Below are 18,464 nucleotides of genomic sequence, written 5' to 3'. Positions count from 1 at the left end.
ACAAGAGGAGAAGGAAACAGAGCAAAGAAGGTGTTACTTTTCATTGTATCCTCAAAAAGCTCGATGTCTACAAATCCTGAGGACACACAAATGATACAGTAGAGAGGAAGTAATAGTGTTAGGAAGTGTTTATTTTTTTCCTTTTCCTTTTTTTTTTTTTCTCTCCACTCGTCAACATCTTGCTGCCCTAAAAATTGCAGCACTGTTATACTACTTGACATTAAAAAAAAAAATACTACATATTCAGTGAAGGGGTAGTAATAGTAGTAATGGAGGAAATTATCAGATGTAGCCCAGAATTGATTCTGAGAGTTTGTCTGAGTATTGAATACGCTGTTGTTGCCCTTTATTTTGAGAGTATGGAGCAGTTCTGTGTGTGGGTCTCGGCCCCAGGCTGGCACTGCCATGAAATTACTTACATTGGTGATCTCAGCAAACATGTTTGCTTTACTTTAAGCATAAAGTTAAGCAAATAACTATTTGTATGTGTAAGGAGTAGCAAATGTGCCCAACGTGCAGGGAAATAACTTACACCTGAGTAGCAAGGCTGAAGTCAAGGGATTCATTGAATCATGCTTTGGTGGGGGTAGCTGATCAAGTTTTTACAAGCCATCGGATGAGGAGGATTTACACAGCAGTAGTGTTTCTGTGCTGTAATTCACATAACCTGCAGTCAAAAATAGTGCACTGAGTATGTTTGTAAAGAAATAGTCTTGAACGAAGTCTGTTGCTAAACATCCATCTAAAATGTGTTGGTTTTTTTTTCTGAGGGGACACATGAAAAGGCAGAAGGTATTCTGTCCCAAGGGATGTAGGAGCAAATATTGCTTGGGGTTCTGCCTGTGGATTAACTAGCTTATTTCTAGAGTGCTGCCCCTATTTTCACATGGATAGTTCTACTCTTTGGAAAGTTTTTTTTTTTTTCTTGGTTCCCTGCTGCTGTTGCTCTGCTTACTGCTGCAGCAAAAAGAAGGTTTGGAGAATGAGAGAAGTTTAAACTTTGTTCTACAGCTGTGATCACTGAATGGTGTGGTAGGTAACAGGATTTTCCTTCGTTCTGCTCTTTACTCCCCCTGCAGGGGAGTTTGGGTCCTCCAGCTTTACTGGGATAGGAAGAAGGGCTTCTGATATGTACTGGCTTCGTGTAAAAATTCAGTGTCATTTAGTTATCTAGAATCTTGCTTATTCAGTGATAGTTATTCTTATTTTAAACCTTTTTACCTAATAAAGTCTCAAAAGATGCAGGCGAGCTCTGACTGTGCCCCAGCAGAAGTGTCGTACAGGAAGCTCTGCCATCTGTACTGAAATTCCCCCCTTTGATATTGATTTCAGCGTGCAAACCAATCGAATTAAGGGGGAAAATATGAAGAAGTGGAAGAAAAGAGAGAATAATGCATATCCAGATGGTAATTTCTGTGTTTCTTTCCCTCTCTGTAGTTAACATACAGAGGTCTGCAGAGACTTCGTAGATCACCCTTTTGTAAACTGATTTTTTCCCACCTTCCTTTTTCTTCAGGCTACTTTGGTTCTTCAGTAGTGACTGGGAAAAGCTGTTTTCCCCCGAGGGCTACGTGGGAGTAATTAACCATTGGTTAACATGCACTCACGTAATCAAACAGAAGAGGGCACTCAATCAAAGGCAGTAGGGATACTAAAAGGCAGAGCAGAGAGCATTCCCCAAAAGCTGAACAGGAGGAAATAAATAATGTATGATTTTGCTCACTGGATTGTTTTTAATAAGCTTAACCGTACAGCTCCTTTTCATTCTGCTTGTTGCAGTGAGCAACTTAGTTCTAGGGCAAACTGTGGTGCTGAGGCTGTTATGGTAAGATGGAAGCCTAACTTGGAGTTCAAGGCTTGACAGTTCTTGCCAACAGATAAACAGTCTGGCATTCTTTGCGGACGTAATCTTTATTAATCTGGTATTTATGCTTGAGAATACAAACGTGACTTACGGTCATAGAATCATAGAATGGCCTGGGCTGAAAAGGACCACGACGATCGTCTGGTTTCAACCCCCCTGCTATGTGCAGGGTAAAATTAGGTCCTCGAATGAGGTCCCACATCCCTGCTAAAATAACGTGACTCTTGTACAAAAGTACAGGGCTGGAGGAAACATTTGTTGCTTTGTGTTGTACAACGATACTAAGTGGCTTTTGCTGGGCTCAGCGCGTCCAGTATTGCTAGCGGCGTTTGCCAGGGGTTGGTATAGAGATCTACTACTGCTGAAAAGTGGGTGATGGGAGGTAACAGGAGATCCAGCAACCAAACAGCATCCAAGTGTGTGCTTTGGTGAATGTTCGGCAGGCTCAGCGTGTGGAAAGACTTCAGTTTCGCTGCGGCACACGCAGTGTTACAAGGAGGGCACGGAGCTGGGTGGCTGGGCAATGCCGGGCTCCTCGGCCGTGAGCTGTGGCTTCTGTGAAGCTTTTGTTTTTGTGTCCAGAAGGGTACTTGTAGCCGGTAAAGCCCCGTGTCTGTCGCTCTGTTCCGAACCTCCCAAACCAAGGGAGGGAGGCGGTTGGCCGTAACGCTCCTTTGTGAGCGGGCTGACAGCGGTCCGTCCGTACCGACGGGACCCCGACAAACGCTGCGCTGTGGAGTTGGCCGATTTCGTGCAGCGTGTGCTCCAACGCTGACAACCGCGATCGGTGGATTGCCTCACGAAAGGCACAAAACCTTTAAAGCCGACTGACACGGCTGGGACTGAAACCGGACAAGCTCCCGCATAGCCCGGCTGAGCGCCGGCGCCGCGAGGCGCTGTGAAGCCGCCCCTTCCCGAGTCAGGCGGCGGCTGCGGGCACGGCACCCCCGCGGGACGGCCCGCAACCCCGACCGGGGCAACGGCTCCGGCCGGCGCCTGCGCAGGGGCCGAGCGGCCGCGCATGCCCGCAGCGCCCCGCCGGGCGGCTCGAGCATGTGCAGAGGCGGCGCGGGGGGGCCGGGCAGGTTGAGCCGCGGCAGCCGCCCCGCCCGCCGGAGCCGCCGCCGCCGCGGGGCGGCCTCGGCTGTGCACAGGCGGTGCCCGGCCCCGCCCGCCGCCGTCCCAGGCGGGCGAAGGAGGCGGCCTCCGCACCGCGGGCACGGTAAGGACGCGGCGCCGGTTCCTGCGGCGGGCGGGCCGGGCGGTGACAGGCGGCCGCCCGAGGGAAGGGGTCGGCGGCGAGAGCCGGGGCGGCGCGTCGCGCCCCCTTTTCGCGGCGCTTTCGGTTTCGAGTGCCCCCTCGGCGGGCGGCTCCCGGCGGCTGTCAGCGTCGGCGCGGCCTGCGGGCCGGCGGGGCAGCCCTTGTTTACGCGGGGCGCGGGGAAGATGGCAGCGCGGCGGCCGGCCGCTCGCTCTCTCGCTGTCATGCGTGCTGGTGGAGCGGTACTCAGCCGGCCGCTCCCCTTCCCCCAGCCCGGCTCGGGGTGCTCGCCGCTGGGCTCGAGCCTCGAGTGCGTTGCCTCTGCCCTCGGCGGCTCCGGCGCGGAGCGGGTGCGGCCGGCCCACGCGCTGCGCTAGGGGGTCCTCGGCGCTCCCAGAAGCGGGATTCTGGCAGTAACGCGTCCAGGCTGCTCTGGTGTTTGTGGCCCGAAAGGAGGGGAGTGGGGACCGCGTTTCGTGCCGTAACTTTGGACTGAAACGGTGTGAATGCTGGTGGCGTGTTGGAGAAAGCTTTGTAGCAACGCGTTAGCGTATGCTGAAAGCTCCTGCTGGGGCTTTGGTACAGCTGCCTGGTTTATTGGGAGGAACAGAGAGATCTGGAGCTGTGGTTGTTTGCACGAGCCGTTGCTTCCCGGATCCTTAGGAAGCTGCAGGTCCACGTGCCGTGGGTCTGAGCCATGGTTCCCTGCACTCTGCCTATCTCCGTTGCTATCAGTTATTTAGAAAAGGGAGGTGTTGTATGGCCCCTTTGGTGGCACTCTGTTCTGAAGTTCCGGCAATGCCTGCCTCAGAAAGCCTCGGAACGTAAGGCTGTGCATCCTTGTGCTGCGCGGTCGCTTAGACCGGTGAGGGTTTCTATCTCCATAACTTCCTGGCTTGAATGCTCTCACCACTTTGGCCTCTAGAACATCCTTTGAAAATGAATCCTGTCTTGTGCACGCCATTTCCTTTTGTTGTTGTGCTGTTTTGGTTTTAAACCCACATCCTTAACTTTTTTTCTTTCCGTTGGTCCCTGCTCTTTTATTATGTAAAGCGATTAATAATTTTTCCCTACTTTGGCCTGCCGGGGAGTGGAAACGGATGTTAAGGGCCAACAATTGGCGAGGCAGAGAGAGGAGGCCTGGGACCAAGCAGGGCAGTGAGGGGTGAGAAGGTTTCAGGGCCAGTGGGAAGGGAGCCCGGTCATAGGGTAAAACATGGCAGGGTCCAGATAGGTGTACTGAAGTCACAAAGCTCTCTGCAGAGTGCTGGTGCTTTTTATGTCACCACAAACTTACATGTCATGGGATTCGTCAGCTTCAGCTATTGAGCTTCCAGAACAAACTTTGGATGGTCAGGTTTCTTCTGACCAATCCTATATATATGGAAGTTGAGTTCCTCGAGTTCCTTGCTTGTTGGTACGCTGTTAATTGGATCCATGGTAATAATTCCTGTGTGTTCAGCAGTAGAATGACTGCCTTGTGAGATGGGAGCTCTGGTCCTTGGACACGTGTTGTGACAGGACAGTGTGCACTGAGTGCTCCCCTGTTTGAGTTCTTTTTCTGTACCTTTCTGTTGTAGTTGATAAGATACTGTAACTAGCCCGGACTGTCTGTTTTGTTTTCCTGAAATGCAAAGATTGACCCACGTCAGCTTTTTGAGCAGACCTTGTGATTCTATAGAGAAGTTGTTTTTTCTGCTTTTGCAGAAGCTTCTCTGATTCTAGACTTGTTCTGCATTTCAAGAAAACACCATGAGCTCACAATTTCTTCTGTCAGGGAAAACGTCTTGGAAAGAGCTTTCAGTTGGCATAACATGTTTCTTTTCAAGTTTGTAGGTCTCAGGATGAAAGTGGCACTTACTGGTGTGCTCGAGGTGCTGCCTGTGCAAGACTGCTGTTGTACCCATAGGAAGCCTTGTTGCAGTCAGTGGGATTCGGCAGCGATCTCAGCCGCTGCATTTCTGTCTGTATAACTGATTCTGTGTGCAAGCCAACTTCTTTAGTTATTCTGACCGAACCAAAGGAAGGCCTGCTTGAAAACACTGGTATGTGATAGTGCTGCTGGCTGCTGTCCTGCTCCTGCGGCTGTATCTATGTAGGTATCCGCATAAATCTACCCTTTCGGTTCTGGATGCCAACTGAATAAAAGGGAGACATTGTTCCAAAGGCTCTTACACGTTTTCTGAGTGCTGCAGGAGCAGCTGCCTCCCATCAGTGCTACCCAGCGTTCTGGGTGTTTTTCTTGTTTTCTGTGTGGGTACAAGTGTGTGCATTTTTCAAGCACCGAGTTTTCTTTTTCTTTTGTTTGCTTATAATTGAAGTAAAACTAAACCGACTTGAGTTTTGTTTTGAGCCCAACCTGGCGTAGGAGAGGCGACGTGCTGTGCCATTTTTTTCGTGCCAGCTTATCAACTTTAATTTTCTAATTCTTTTGAGCTGTGTGCTTGCTTTGCTGTCAACTGGAGAGCGGTTGTGCGCTGAGGGATTGGCTTAAGGTTCTGTTTTTGGATGGCTGTTACGTGCTCAGCACAGCTGTGGCATGCAGTGTTTTTAACTTTGTCTGGTAGTTGCTGAAAGCATCATCGGAGTGTTTGGATTTCTTGTGGGGAGGTGTTTGGGTATGTAGCACAGACCATTTTTGTGATTCTAGTTTCCGAGGGTGAAAGCAGCTAGGTTTCTTTCTGTTTTCCCACAGGATATGTGTAAAAAGACCTAGATACGGTGCAGCAAAGCCCTTTTCCCTCTTGTGAGGGACTTGATGGGGAGCAGGCCCAGAGTTGTGTGAGATTCAAGGTGGAGGCAGGAGGGTGTCCTGGGGTGTGCTGCTCTGCGATACGATAGAGAGCTTGGCCACTTCCAGAGGTGTGTCTGCAGGACTCTATCGTGTGCACGGCACACGCCTACCAGGATGTGTGCTGTTCTATCTGTCTGAGCACTGCTAAACCAGGCTGGGTCGGTGGGCTGCTGTCTTTTTCCACCCTGCAAGTTTGTTGAATAAGTTACTGAATATGAAGATTCTCTGTGTAAGGTTGGAATCCTGATTTCCAGAGACTCCGTAGCTTTCGTTGATTCCTTTCCTGGACTGTTTTGTGTCATCTGTCTAAATATACCACCTTTTAGTGAATGCAAGGGTGTAGTGCCCTAATGATTCTCCCGTATATTTTTCTCTTTGAGGGTTTTATTCATTAGAAATGTTGGCTGTAACTGAAAAGTGAGGATGATCTAAGAGCATATGTATTCTTACATCACCCTATCTCTGCTTCTACAGGTAATTGGTTATTCACTTAGAGAGAAATCAGTGCAGAAGTCATCTAAGCTTCTTCCATCCTAGGAGGCAAATAAATATATATATATATTTTTTTGGCATAATCTGATCTAGTGTACCACATGAAGTGTTCTCTCTTGCTGCAGCTGTGTTAGCCACCTGTGTGGGATTATCGTAGATTCAATATGCCCATACAGGACTCATGGTCTAGTGCATGAATATTTATTTGTATTGCTATATAGCATGGGGACCAGGTAAGCTTTGTGATGTGCTTAGGCAAAAGTGCAAAAGTGCTGCCTGAAGCTCCCTCTGCTTTTGTATCAATGCGTTATTCCAGAATTGCAGGAATAATGTTGGGGCTTGGAATTGGTTGGAGTTTGCGCTTCCAAACTGAAATAAATTTTCCATTTGTTGGACTCTTTTTTTTTGGGTTATGATTGTGCTTGGCAGTATTTCTAATGTGGATGTACGTGGAAAAATAGAAAAGTCTGTTTCCAGGATAAGTGTTTTTGCTTTTCCTTTTGGTTATTTTTGTCTATGGTGGGCTTTGGAGTTGTATTACAATCATAGAATTATGAGTTATTTGGGTTAGAAGGGCCCCCAAGGATCATCAAGTTCCAACCCTTTGCTACAGGCAGGGCCACCAACCTCTAGATCTGGTACTACACCAGGTTGCCCAGGGCCCCATCCAACCTGCTCCAATGCGTTGATCTCAGTGGAGTTAGCTGCAAGGGTAATTGATATCAGATTGGCTTCTTATGTCTGACGTGGAAGATGTGCTTTCTCCTGTAGAGCTAAGAAGCTAAACTTCTTAGGCTGCATCTTGCAGTTGTAAACTGTTCCTCACTGCCCAGGGTTTATCTCCCTCTTGGAAAAAAACAGGAGATAAACAGCAATACTTATAATAAATATATAGTAGTTGTTTAGAAACAAAGCTCTGCTCCTCAGTCTAGTCAGGAGAGATTGAAGAAGGTGGAGGTTGTGTATCTCTTTAAGCTCAACCAGTCTGTGATTTACCCAACTTAGAGTGCTATGATGTGCAATTACCTTCTTCAGACTCCTGACAGTTTCCACTAGAAAAAGGAAAATGTGGTGCTGCTACAGTGCACTTTAATTTAAAAGATAACCGTAGATGAGAAATCAGATGTGTATTGATGGGATGTGCGTTATATTGCAAAAAGGCAATATGGTTGAAAGTGTTATAGGTGAATCTATAGCTTTATGGCTGTGGAATCAATAGAAAAAAGAAAGTGTCATTAAAAAAAAGACATATCCTAACTTAAAAGTAGCTCCAGAAAAGCCGTGCTGGCTCAAATTGCACGATTTGTATGTATCTGTACCTCCGTAACTTCGAATTTCTCACTGATGTCAAACGTCAGCATCGTTGTTATTTATTACCTTTTTATTAAAAGTTCATCTGATTGTTAGTCTGACAAGTAAGCTCTGTCTTTACTATATGGCAGTATTCAGTGTTAACTTCACCGAGGTCAGCACAATCTTTCTCTCGTGTTTGCTGGTGCCCTTTCTTAATGTAGAGGTAGAGCATGAAGTAACTTTCTTAAATGGTGAAAGTCTTTTGAATATCAGCTGTGCAAATAACTTAAAATTATTTTGTATTTCAGCCACCCTCGCCTAGCTGTTTTACAGAAGTGGATTGTGAATGTAAGCCTTTGATAACCTCAGCCTATCAGCATTATAGGCCTTGGGACAGATAGCAGCTCTCCAAGCCTCTTCAGGGGATGCACCATGACATCAGCAGTGATTGACACTGGAGGCCCTGGCCTGGAGTTCGACAGCACTGGAATGAAAAACCACGAGGTTAGACAAATAAGCAGAATCTATTAACTAACATGCTTTATACTTTCTATCCTAATTTGAAAGAAAAAGCTGCCGTACGCTTGTATGTGAAGTGAACTAGGGAGTGTTTACAGAGCAGGTCGTTTTTCAAGGATCTCTTAGTAGATAGTTGTTTTATTGCAGAGAAGTGGAAATAGGAAGCTTTGAGGTCTGCTGTACAATTGTAGACTGAGCTTCCGGAATTAAATTGCATATTAAGCATCTCTTTAAATTAAAGGTCTTAGGTATGACTTAAGGTAGGATTCCGTGAGCAAAACAATAGAAGGACCTTTTTCAAACATTGTATTTGCTTGTATTTTGCATTCTTAAAAGAGAAAAAAAACCACAACAAAAGTGTCCTGTAGGTTTTAGTAAATACTGTAGCAGGCAGAGTTCCACTCCTGCAACACTTGAGCAGATTAAATATACTGTCACAGATATTTTGATCCTTAAACGAAGAAAGATAAGCATGTGGGCTTCAAATTAGCTAGTTCTTTTATGGTAACTTACATACTTAATCCAAAACATGAATGTTCATAAGATACAGATCAGACAAAGGTATGTTGCAGTATATGCACAAAGGCTTGATTACATTTCGTATGGAGCAGAGGGAGAAGAAACACTTTGTAAAGCTGAGTAACTTAGAAGCTTGGTCTTTTCCAATATCTTAAGATTTAAAGTATCAGATAACTTTAAGTGCTTAGAGTTAGTAAAAAACACCTTTGAGATTCAGGAGTATCCCCTGGGTGAACAGTAAGCTCTACTTTGTTCTTTTTAATCTCTTCCTTTAGAGGAAAATTTCCTTTAAAAATCTTCAGAATGGTTATAATTATTCAAAAGATATGTAAAAGCATAAGAGGAAAACACTGATTTGGAGTTCAACAGTGCAGTATTTAGAGGGTTTTTTTTTTTTTTGTTTTTCCCTTTCTATAGGAAAATGAGCCAGTCTCTGAATTCCCAGCTGTGATTGTGGAGCCAGTTCCTAGTGCCAGACTAGAACAGGGTTATGCTGCTCAGGTCCTGGTTTATGATGACGAGACTTATCTGATGCAAGATGTAGCAGAGGAACAAGAAATTGAGACTGAAACTGTGGAAACAGGTAGACTTTAATTTATTTTTTCATTTCTTTCTTTTTTTTTCTTTTTCTTTTTTTTTTTTTTTTTTTTTCCAGTAGATTTTCTTACTTTTAGAAGTCCCTGAGGAACGTGACTTTACGTTTATTCACAGGGTAGAGATCCTGACCTGGGATCAGATCTGTTAGCACTGGAGTTAATTGTACTTAGTTTCAGTGGCAGCAGGACTGGGATTTGACAGGTAAAAATGTCCCCTCAGGTTTAGGATGCTGTATTCTAGCACTGTGTGCCCTCATAAGTAGGGTAATCTTCATTTATGCATTTGTTACTACTTATGTAGGGGGTTAACTAGATAACTTAACCTGGAGCTCTTAAAACTCAGCTGAGCCAAGAACCTGGTTAGAATTTAGTTCTGCTGTGTGTCTGAACCAAATAACTGCAGGACAACTGGCAACATGGATTGCATTGTTCTATTTAGCCTATCTTCAAACTCTTTCCCCTTCCCCATGAGCTCTACGCTTTGTTCCTTGCTTCCTACGTTTTTGGTCTGAGAGCAGTTTTATTGCTGCTTTAGTGGCAGGAGTGCATGGCTGAGGGGAATGGAATTGGACTGTCCTGTTACAGGCAAAAAGCCTAATGGACTGAAATTAACTCGTGCTATATGGTAAAATAAGTTATGAATGAAGAAAAGAGTAGAGCTTGGGCATTAAAGCACCTGACCTGTGCACAGAAAGATACACGTACCTCTAAACCTTTCTGCAAAACACGTGCTCACGAGCTCTAAACTTTCTGAGGAGGACCATTGGCTGTTTGAACTGTCTGAAGAAGTGAAGGTTATGCTCCTACTAGAGCCTAGTGACATCTGATTGTCTGGCTGCTGCTGTGCTGCAGTGGCTGTCACCCACCCCGTCTGCTTTCTTGTGCTACTCATACTCATCAAACTTTTGAAAAGCATTCCTCTATGCTAATTTTGCAAGAACAAATAGCAGAGAAACAATAAAACTAAAATGTTTTATATTTTTCCTAGGATTAGTATGTTGATGTGGCTCAGTGCTGGGGCAGGGAACTGCAACCAAAGGGAGGAAAAGCCCTCCTGGGCAGTCTGTACTAAACCACTTGAGTGGAATGTGGCTAGCTGATAGACATATCTTTGGGCTGCTTAACTTAGAGAGAGACTTGGAATTCATGTTGTCACATAGGCTAAACACAGCTGGCTGACTCTTCTCACAGTTGTTTAACTTAGTAGTGCAGTAAATATGTGCACGTTTCCATCAGACAAAGTAGGTTTAAACTCCAGTTTCTCCCTAAGCAGTGGATGCAATTGCTCATACATTTTTGGAATTGGAATGTTAATCTCACGTGGCACCGCATCAAAAATCACATGCATCATCTTTGTAAGATATGTATGAACTAATTGTTCAGATCTTGGAATGCTTTCGGTTTAATGACATGCGGTTTTAATTAAATATACTAATTATAAGTTACATTAATGTAAAGGAAAGGTATGAAATGTGGCTTTTTTAGAAGTTACTTTTCACTATTGGGACAAAACTTTTAAGATGAAGGTAAGTGGGAGGTGAGGGTGCTCTTCCCAAGAAGCTGACTTTTATGAATTAAACCTGCATTCAAAAGCTTTCAAGTGCTCATATTTTGATACCTTCTGCATTAAGAAGTGTTGCTTTTTGAACATTAAGTATCCTGTTTCTTGTGAGTGAGATTTTGATAGCTTAATGACTAACAGGGCAGCACTCTTAGAATAAGGAGCTATTGCAAGTGAGCTCTTTCTGTCTTTAAGTATTATGTTCTGGCCACAGTAAATTGGGGGAAATGCCAATTAAAAACTCACAGTCCTTCTCTAGGATTCTTTCTTTTTAGCTGCTGTTCAGAACTATATTCAGTATGTTCAGAAGGGCTGGAAGTATAAAGGACCCAGGAAACACTCACTTGGGTAATGTGCCATTACAAGGAATGGGCTGCAGGAGTGTAAATTGGAGTGTGTTTTATTTCCATTTTCATTGTTAAAGGCCTTTGGTAGGAAGCAGCTTGACATTGGAGATGTGATAAAAGGTGCTATTGTTGGTGTTAATGAGAAAGCAGGCTAAAACAGAGAAACAAGTAAAGATGATATACCAATACTAAGAGCATTTCAGGATGCCTGTTTGGTGAAATATGTGCTCCTGGTATGTCTTAATTTAGATACATACAACGGCTCGATTTCTGCATATCTTGGGAAAAAAAATCATGTTGTTCAATGAACCCCTTCTGTACTATGCAGTTAATTGAATCCTGTATAATTTAGTAAAAGGCAGCATTTCTAGCCTTCAGATGCATGGATCAGCATCCTTTGTGATCAGCATGGCAGGGTGGCTGACGTGGTTCTTTGTCCATTGAACAATCCACCCGTTAAATCCATCTTCTCAATTTGGAGAGAAGGATGTTGTGGGAGGGCTCTGTCAAAGGCCTTACTCTAAAGTATGATTACCTGTAGGCTCTGAGGTGACCTGGTAGCAGCCTTTCAGTATCTAAAGGGGAGCTACAAGAAAGAAGGGACAGGCTCTTTATCACCATCTGTGGTGATAGGGCAAGGGGAAATGGCTTCGTACTTAACGAGGGTAGATATATGTTGGATATGACGAAAAAGTCATATACAGTGAGGGTGGTGAGGCACTGGAACTGGTTGCCCAGAGATGTGGTGGAAGCCCCATCCCTGGAGACATTCTCAGTCAGACTGGACTGAGCTCTGAGCTGCTTGAGTAGCTGTAGGTGTTCCTGTTAATTGCAGGGGAGTTGGACTGGATGACCCTAGTAGGGCCTTTTAAGGGTTCCTTCCAACTCAACGAATTCCACGACTCTATGAATGCTGATGATTTTTTATTTAATTTGAGGGGAATATATATATATACATATCTCCCGCTAATCTATCTTGATTTGTTACTTGAGAGTCATTAATCATAATTAGTCAATTAACTATAAGAATTAATCCATGAACTATAAAAGTAAAGCCCAACAAGGTTTCCATAAGAAACAAGAAACACCAGCTGGTTCAAGTTCAGTTTTTCTGTCCTGTTCCAGGAAATAAAAAGCTGCCTATGAGCTGGGAATGGGGGAAAAACTTGATTAAAAGAGTTATCTAGGGAAAATGAAATGCAAGGGTTTTAATATTTATATTTAGATATAATATTTTCAAGTGCTCATACTACATTCTCAGTGGAAGTAAAAAGCCTTTCTGATGTTTTGAAGGGAAAGTGTAAGCCTTACATTGAAATAATATTTAAATTTATCTTCCTGCGCATGGTATCACTCTTATCACCCTTTGGACTATTGGGAACAGAGTTACCATCTTTGTTTATTGAAACAGTCAAAGTGTTTCTATCATAAGCCTTCTTAACAATTGGTTTATAATACGTGAATTTTGTTTGCTTTCACTTCCTGATTACTTATCCATCCTTACAGTGTTTAGCCCTTCACAGCAAAACCTTTGTGGTTTATGTAACAGCATAAGCTGCCATCCCTAAAGGAGCAGCCTCTCTGAAATGGAGTTTTTATAGTTGTCTGCCATGGTACAGAGCCCCTAAAGTGGATGTATATGTTAGTTAATGAGGTGATCTAATCTTTGGATTTATTCTCTATGCAGATCTGAAAGTACCACAGACATGATCTGCTGTTCTTGTATGTGGATGATGCTTTGTCTTTGAGCCACGTTTCTTTGAATGTGATGTTCCATCAGAAGTCCTCCTGTGGTGCAAGCTGAAATTCTGTTTTAATTCTATAAATGGTATCCCCACAGAGGGGTGGAAGGTGTGCATGAAACTTCTTTCATGTACTTTCATGGACATCTGAAAATGAGCCCCTCTAGGATTACAGTCTGATGGAAGAATATTGTGCTACAAAGACAACAATGATGGTATGTTTGTCTGTGATCTCGTAAGGTTTTTTTCTGTCTGGAAGTTCCTGTAAGTTATCAAGTAAATTGATAACCTTCCTTAAGGAGGGAGGAGATGGATATGCAGTGAATTAAGGCTTAGCTCCTCCCCCGATTAAAAGAAAGGCATGAAGAAATGTTTATTGTTAAGGCAAATCTTCTTTTACAGAGGAAATTTCAGGTTATTACTCAGTTATCAGCATGAGAACCAGTTCCATGTGTCTGTGTCACAAAGTCCCTAATTGTTACCTGTTCAGGTATTTGCATTTCTTTGTCTTCTCTCATCATCGCTGAAGTTGTTTTCTGCTGACTTATTTTATGTGAGTGTGAACCTGTGAACCCTTTGGTTTCTATCAGTCATTAAATGTGATATACTTAGGTCTGGTAAAAACCTTACATTTGATTTTATTATGTGTACATTGGGGATAAACGAAGCAAAGTATCCTTCATGTCCAGACGTGATTTGATTGAACTGCCTCTTCTACAAGACAAGTGGGCATTTGGTGGACATTGCAGTAGTGCTGACATATTGTGGTGGTTGTTTTTTGTCTCCTTACTCAGACAGCTTGACCGAAATTATTCTAAGTGCAGAGCAGTTTGCTGTAGAAGGCTGTGCTGATTAGAAACCAGAGTCTGGATGTTTTATGAACCACGTTAAACTCTCAGCTTAAGTTGGCGCTGTCTTCATCAAAGAGCTGAGATGATGCCCATTAGCCAGATGAAAGAAAAAAATCAGCCATGAAACTTTGAATAAAGTGTGGAATAGTTGCTCTACTGCAAGGATTAAATGTCCCTAACACATTCATAAGTTTAGAATGTGAGTTAACATGGTGTAAAAAGAGAAATTGCTACTACACTGGTGTGAGTTCTCACACTGCCAAGAAATCCATTGCATTTTTGCTAGCTAAATATCAGTGAGGATGAAACAAAATGATGCCTCTCCAGTTGCATGTGCTACGTTGTGTAGCTCTTGGAGCATTCCTGCTACAGACACGGACATCTGTTTTCAGTGACACTTCTAAATCAGATGCAAAATTCAGCTGCAACTGAAATTTTGCGTCATATTTGCTGGCATTTCCTTTTCTGAGATATGAATGGAAAGAGTGGTGCAGGTGCTCTGTGGTTGATGTTTTTGTGTAGCAGTAACGGCCTGGCTGTGGTATTCAGTTCTTTCTAGATTTCAGGTTTCTACCTTGCTGATTTCAGTGCTTCAAGAAAAATAACATTGCAACGCTAAGTTTTTTTGTTATAAAAACTAATTTAGTGTATGCTTTTCAGTCGTTATTATTGTTTTCTGTGGTAAATGTGAGGCTGATTGAATGGCTTGCTAGAATGGGACTGAAATCTATTCCTTTACATCAGAGGGTTGCAATGCAATAGTAAGTGCCAGCCCATTGTTGAGGACAGCAACCATGAAACTGCTATCTCTGTAATTTCTAGAGGTGGATTGCATGTGAGTTCTGTGCAAAACTGGCCTGGAATTCTGAAGTTACTTGAAACTTTCTAGTTTGGATGACATTTGAGTATTGTTCCTCTGTTATCACTGAATAATAGAATGGCCTGGGTTGAAAAGGACCACAATGCTCATCCAGTTCCAACCCCCTGCTATGTGCAGGGTCGCCAACCAGTAGACCAGGCTGCCCAGAGCCACATCCAGCCTGGCCTTGAATGCCTCCAGGGATGGGGCATCCACAGCCTCCTTGGGCAACCTGTTCCAGTGTGTCACCATCCTCTGTGTGGAAAACTTCCTCCTAATATCTAACCTAAATCTCCCCTGTCTCTGTTTAAAACCGTGTCCTATCACTGTTGTAGGCATTCATGTAGACTGCAAATGCCACCCAGTGACAGATTGCTGCCTGCCTTCGGCTCCTTACACAAGCAGAGTCAAACCAATCACTGCCAAGAATTAGTGACTGCTTTATGATAATTTGCCTTTTCTGAGCATAGCTTTATCATTCTGGAATCTTCTGTGGATAAAAATAGTTAAGTACATGTCTGTCTTTCCGATTCAGTGTTTGTCATCAGTGATGGGCATTGATGGATAAAGGTGCCATTAGAAGGCTGTCATTTTAGCATGTGGAGTTACAAAGCTTGTGAAGGAGCTTCCTCAGGGAAGCCACAATCTGCTAACAGAGACGTTTCCAACATGTTCATCAGAACTGTGGTGGAAAAGGAAACTTGGCATGGGAAACTCTGGGAGATGAGACTTGCAATTCCTCTGTAGTTGCTGGATGTTGTACTGGTTTTGAGGACTGCCCAAGGAAGTGCTGGATAGGTGAGCCTTTCTCTTTGCAGATCAGCTGAAACCTTTCCCTTTGTCTTATTTTGAATTTCTACGTCAGCTGCCTTGCATGCAGTTAATCCCATCCCGCTTCTTCTCTTGGGTCGTCTTTCATATTAAGGAATAATCAGTGTAAAGGTGAAACTTATTTCCTTTAACGTGAATGGAGTTGGTTGTATGCATTAGTAGGAAAGGGTAAAGTGATAGTTATTTTACTCCTGTATTCCAAAGTGTAAGGAGGTGTGGTTCACTTACATTGTATTCCTGTTATCCAAGTGCCTTCTCTGCCAAAGACTCTCAAGTGTGTGGGGTTGGAGATGTGTGTCTGCTACAAATGCTCTTGAAATCACTTGTGAATGCACTAAGTGGTAATTCATGTGTGTCATTGACCTGTTTCAGCGTGGGCTTTCCTGAATAATGAAATGCTGTTGGGTTTCTCTTTTCTCCTTGTTCTGGCAATCATTGCTTGTAGCACGTGATAGGTGTGGGTCTACCTGGAGGAGGCCCGGCTGCCTTGCCAGCTGAGCTTGTGTGAACTCATTACAGTGAAACACAGTGTATCCTAATGGGTTTAAAGAACCCTCTATTTATTTATTAGCAATGGAGGAATGGAAGTTCATCTTCACGTAGTCCTATTCTGCAATATAATTATTTCTTGCCTCTTTGGGCCTCCCATCGTTTTATAGAGTGTTTTTGCAGCCCTGTTGCTAGCCTGCTGCCTAGGCTGGAGGCTTTAAGAGAGATTAACAAGTGCACGCTTGCTTTTTTTCCCTAGTGACAGTAGGTTGTTTCCCTTCCCCCATCCCCTTGAAATATTAAGACTAGATTAGCGAGACGAATCAATTAGCGTTCAGCATAAAATACCGCAAAACTACGCGGTTCAAACACAAGGAACCGCAGGGGAAAAGCGGCCTTCCTCCTTCAGGAGGGTTGGCCGGGCAGGGAGCTGCGTGCCCGCGCGGTGCCTTTCCGTGTCCTTGGGCCTGGCCCCGCGGGCAGCGCTGCTGCAGGGGAAGGCGGCGGTGTCCCCTAGCGGGAAGGCGCTGCCGGGAGGAGCGAGCGCTGCGCTGCCCTACCGCTGTGTGTGTGTGTGTGTATGGGGGGAGAAATAGGGTCGTGATACTGCGCTCCTAAGACGCCGTGAGAGCGGCGGAAGGAGTAGGGGGCCCTCAGAAGGATGCGATGTGCTGAACGGAGCAGTTGCGGGCTTTTATTCCGAACGCTTCCGACTCGCGCTTCTCGCGTCCGTCGCGGGGATGCTAAAACGGGACGGGAGGCGGCCGCTCGCAGCCGCGGCCTTTCCCCTCGTCCGCCGGGCCGCGGGCAGTCTGAACTCCGCGCACAAAGCGGCGGTTCGCCCCCTGCGTCATCGAGGGAGGGTCGGAAACGCGCGGCCGCGGGAGTCCCCGTGCGGGCCCTGCACGCGGCGCTCCGCGCGGTCGGGGCGGCGTCGCGGCACCCGGCGTCCGTCCGCCCCCGCCGGCCCCGCGCTGCGGGCGGCGCTGCTCCGCCGCCGGCGGGAGGCGGGCGGCCGGCGGGGCCCCGGCGCTTTCCCCCGCCCGCGGGCGGCCCCGCGCTGCGGCGGCGGCGAGTGCCGGCGCGGCACTTCCTGTCTGGGGCCGGCGGCGGAAGGATCGCGTGCGCCGCGCCGCCCCGCAGGAAGCGCCGCCGCGGTGCCCGCGCCGCCCGCCCGGCCCGGCCCTGCCTCCCGCCCGCCGCCCGCCCCGCGGCAGCGACCCGCCGGCCCCCGCCCCGCGCGCCCGGCGGGCAACGCGAAGCCGCGGCGGGAGCGTCAACATGGCGACCTCCCTGCACGAGGGGCCCACCAACCAGCTCGACCTCCTCATCCGCGCCGGTAAGCCGCGCCGGGACGGGGGAGAGGGGGAGGGGGGAGCGCGGCGCGCCGCGACCGGGCAGCAAACGGGCAGGAAACGGGCGGCGCGGGCGGCGGCGGCACCCGCCCGGTTCCGGGGCTCCGCGGAACGGTGCCGGGCGGGCGGGGGGCTGCGGCGGCAACCAGGAAGCGCGCGGGCCGCCGTCCGCCCGCCTCCCGCCACGCCGCGCGGACGGGCCCGGAGTCGCGGCACGGCCCCGCGCTCCCCTTCCCCGCCCGGGTGCCCTTTTAAACTCGGCGCGGGCGGCGGCGCGCGCGGCCCACGTGTGCGGCGCGGCTCGGGGCGGCCGCGGTCCCCCTCCCCCCCGAGTCGCGCGGCGGAAGCGGCCCCGCGCCCCCCGCTTTCGGCACGGGGGGGGGGAGGCGGGGGCGGCGGCCGGAGCGCGCCCAATGGAGGGCGGCGGGGCGGGGCGCGGCGGCCGCCAATGGGCGCGCGGCGGGCGGCGGAGCGGCGGCTCCCCGCGGGTTGGCGGGGCGCGCGGCGGCGCGGAGGGGAGCGGAGTGTAAACACGGAAGTGGCGGCGACGCCGCGCCGGGCGCACGTGGTCGTTCCCGTCGGGAGCCTCGGGCGTCTCCCGTCCTCGGCCGGTTCCTGTGCCTACCGGCCGCTGTGTTGCGGTACGGCGGTGCGGTCGGTAACGGGAGGCGAAAGCTGGGCCCGGATTGTTCCTGTTTGCGGCTGGCTCGGTTGCCGTCCACGAGAGCGTCTCCAGTCAGCCGGAGGGGCTGGCAGATAACGTTGCTCGCGGCACCGGCCTGGCAGCGCTGCTGTTCGCTGTGCTCCTTTAAATGCTGATGGTGAACCCGGCGACCTTCTGTGAGGTGCATTAGTGCCCATGGAACTGCTCCTGCCCACCATCCGTGCTTGGAATTGGGAACCCCTCATTGCAGCTCTGCGCCGGTGCCTGGCGGCATTAAGGGATAAGCCATTGTAAGCCCCGGGGCTGCAGCTCCGTGCTGACCTTGTGCAGGTGAAGGGAGGTTGCTGCAGCACAGCATCACAAAGCTCTGTTTTGGAAACTGCGGTCTAGCTCTTCTTGTGCCTTCAGTCCTGTGGTTGCTCCTGTT

The 18,464-nt window shown here is 47.4% G+C and overlaps 1 protein-coding gene across 3 annotated transcripts in view; it reads left to right on the top strand.

The window, feature by feature from the left end:
* Positions 1–2,902: 2,902 nt before the first annotated feature.
* Positions 2,903–18,464, top strand: part of ELF2 (E74 like ETS transcription factor 2) — a 29,622-nt gene continuing 14,060 nt past the window's right edge. The window contains exons 1-3 of one of the 3 annotated variants that reach the window (XM_085222085.1): positions 2,945–3,086; positions 8,013–8,208; positions 9,160–9,325. In XM_085222085.1, coding sequence (XP_085078211.1) covers positions 8,137–8,208; positions 9,160–9,325 — 238 coding nt within the window. In that variant the 5' untranslated portion in view covers positions 2,945–3,086; positions 8,013–8,136. Of the gene's footprint in view, positions 3,087–8,012; positions 8,209–9,159; positions 9,326–16,859; positions 17,358–18,464 lie in introns of those variants that run through there. The other 2 variants (XM_085222086.1, XM_085222087.1) reach the window with 2 other exon arrangements.

Source organism: Meleagris gallopavo, chromosome 4, assembly GCF_905368555.1.
Source record: "Meleagris gallopavo chromosome 4, MGAL_WU_HG_1.1, whole genome shotgun sequence".
Lineage (NCBI taxonomy): Eukaryota > Metazoa > Chordata > Aves > Galliformes > Phasianidae > Meleagris > Meleagris gallopavo.
Note: the sequence above shows the minus strand (reverse complement) of the source record. Positions and strands in the feature narration are given on the sequence as shown.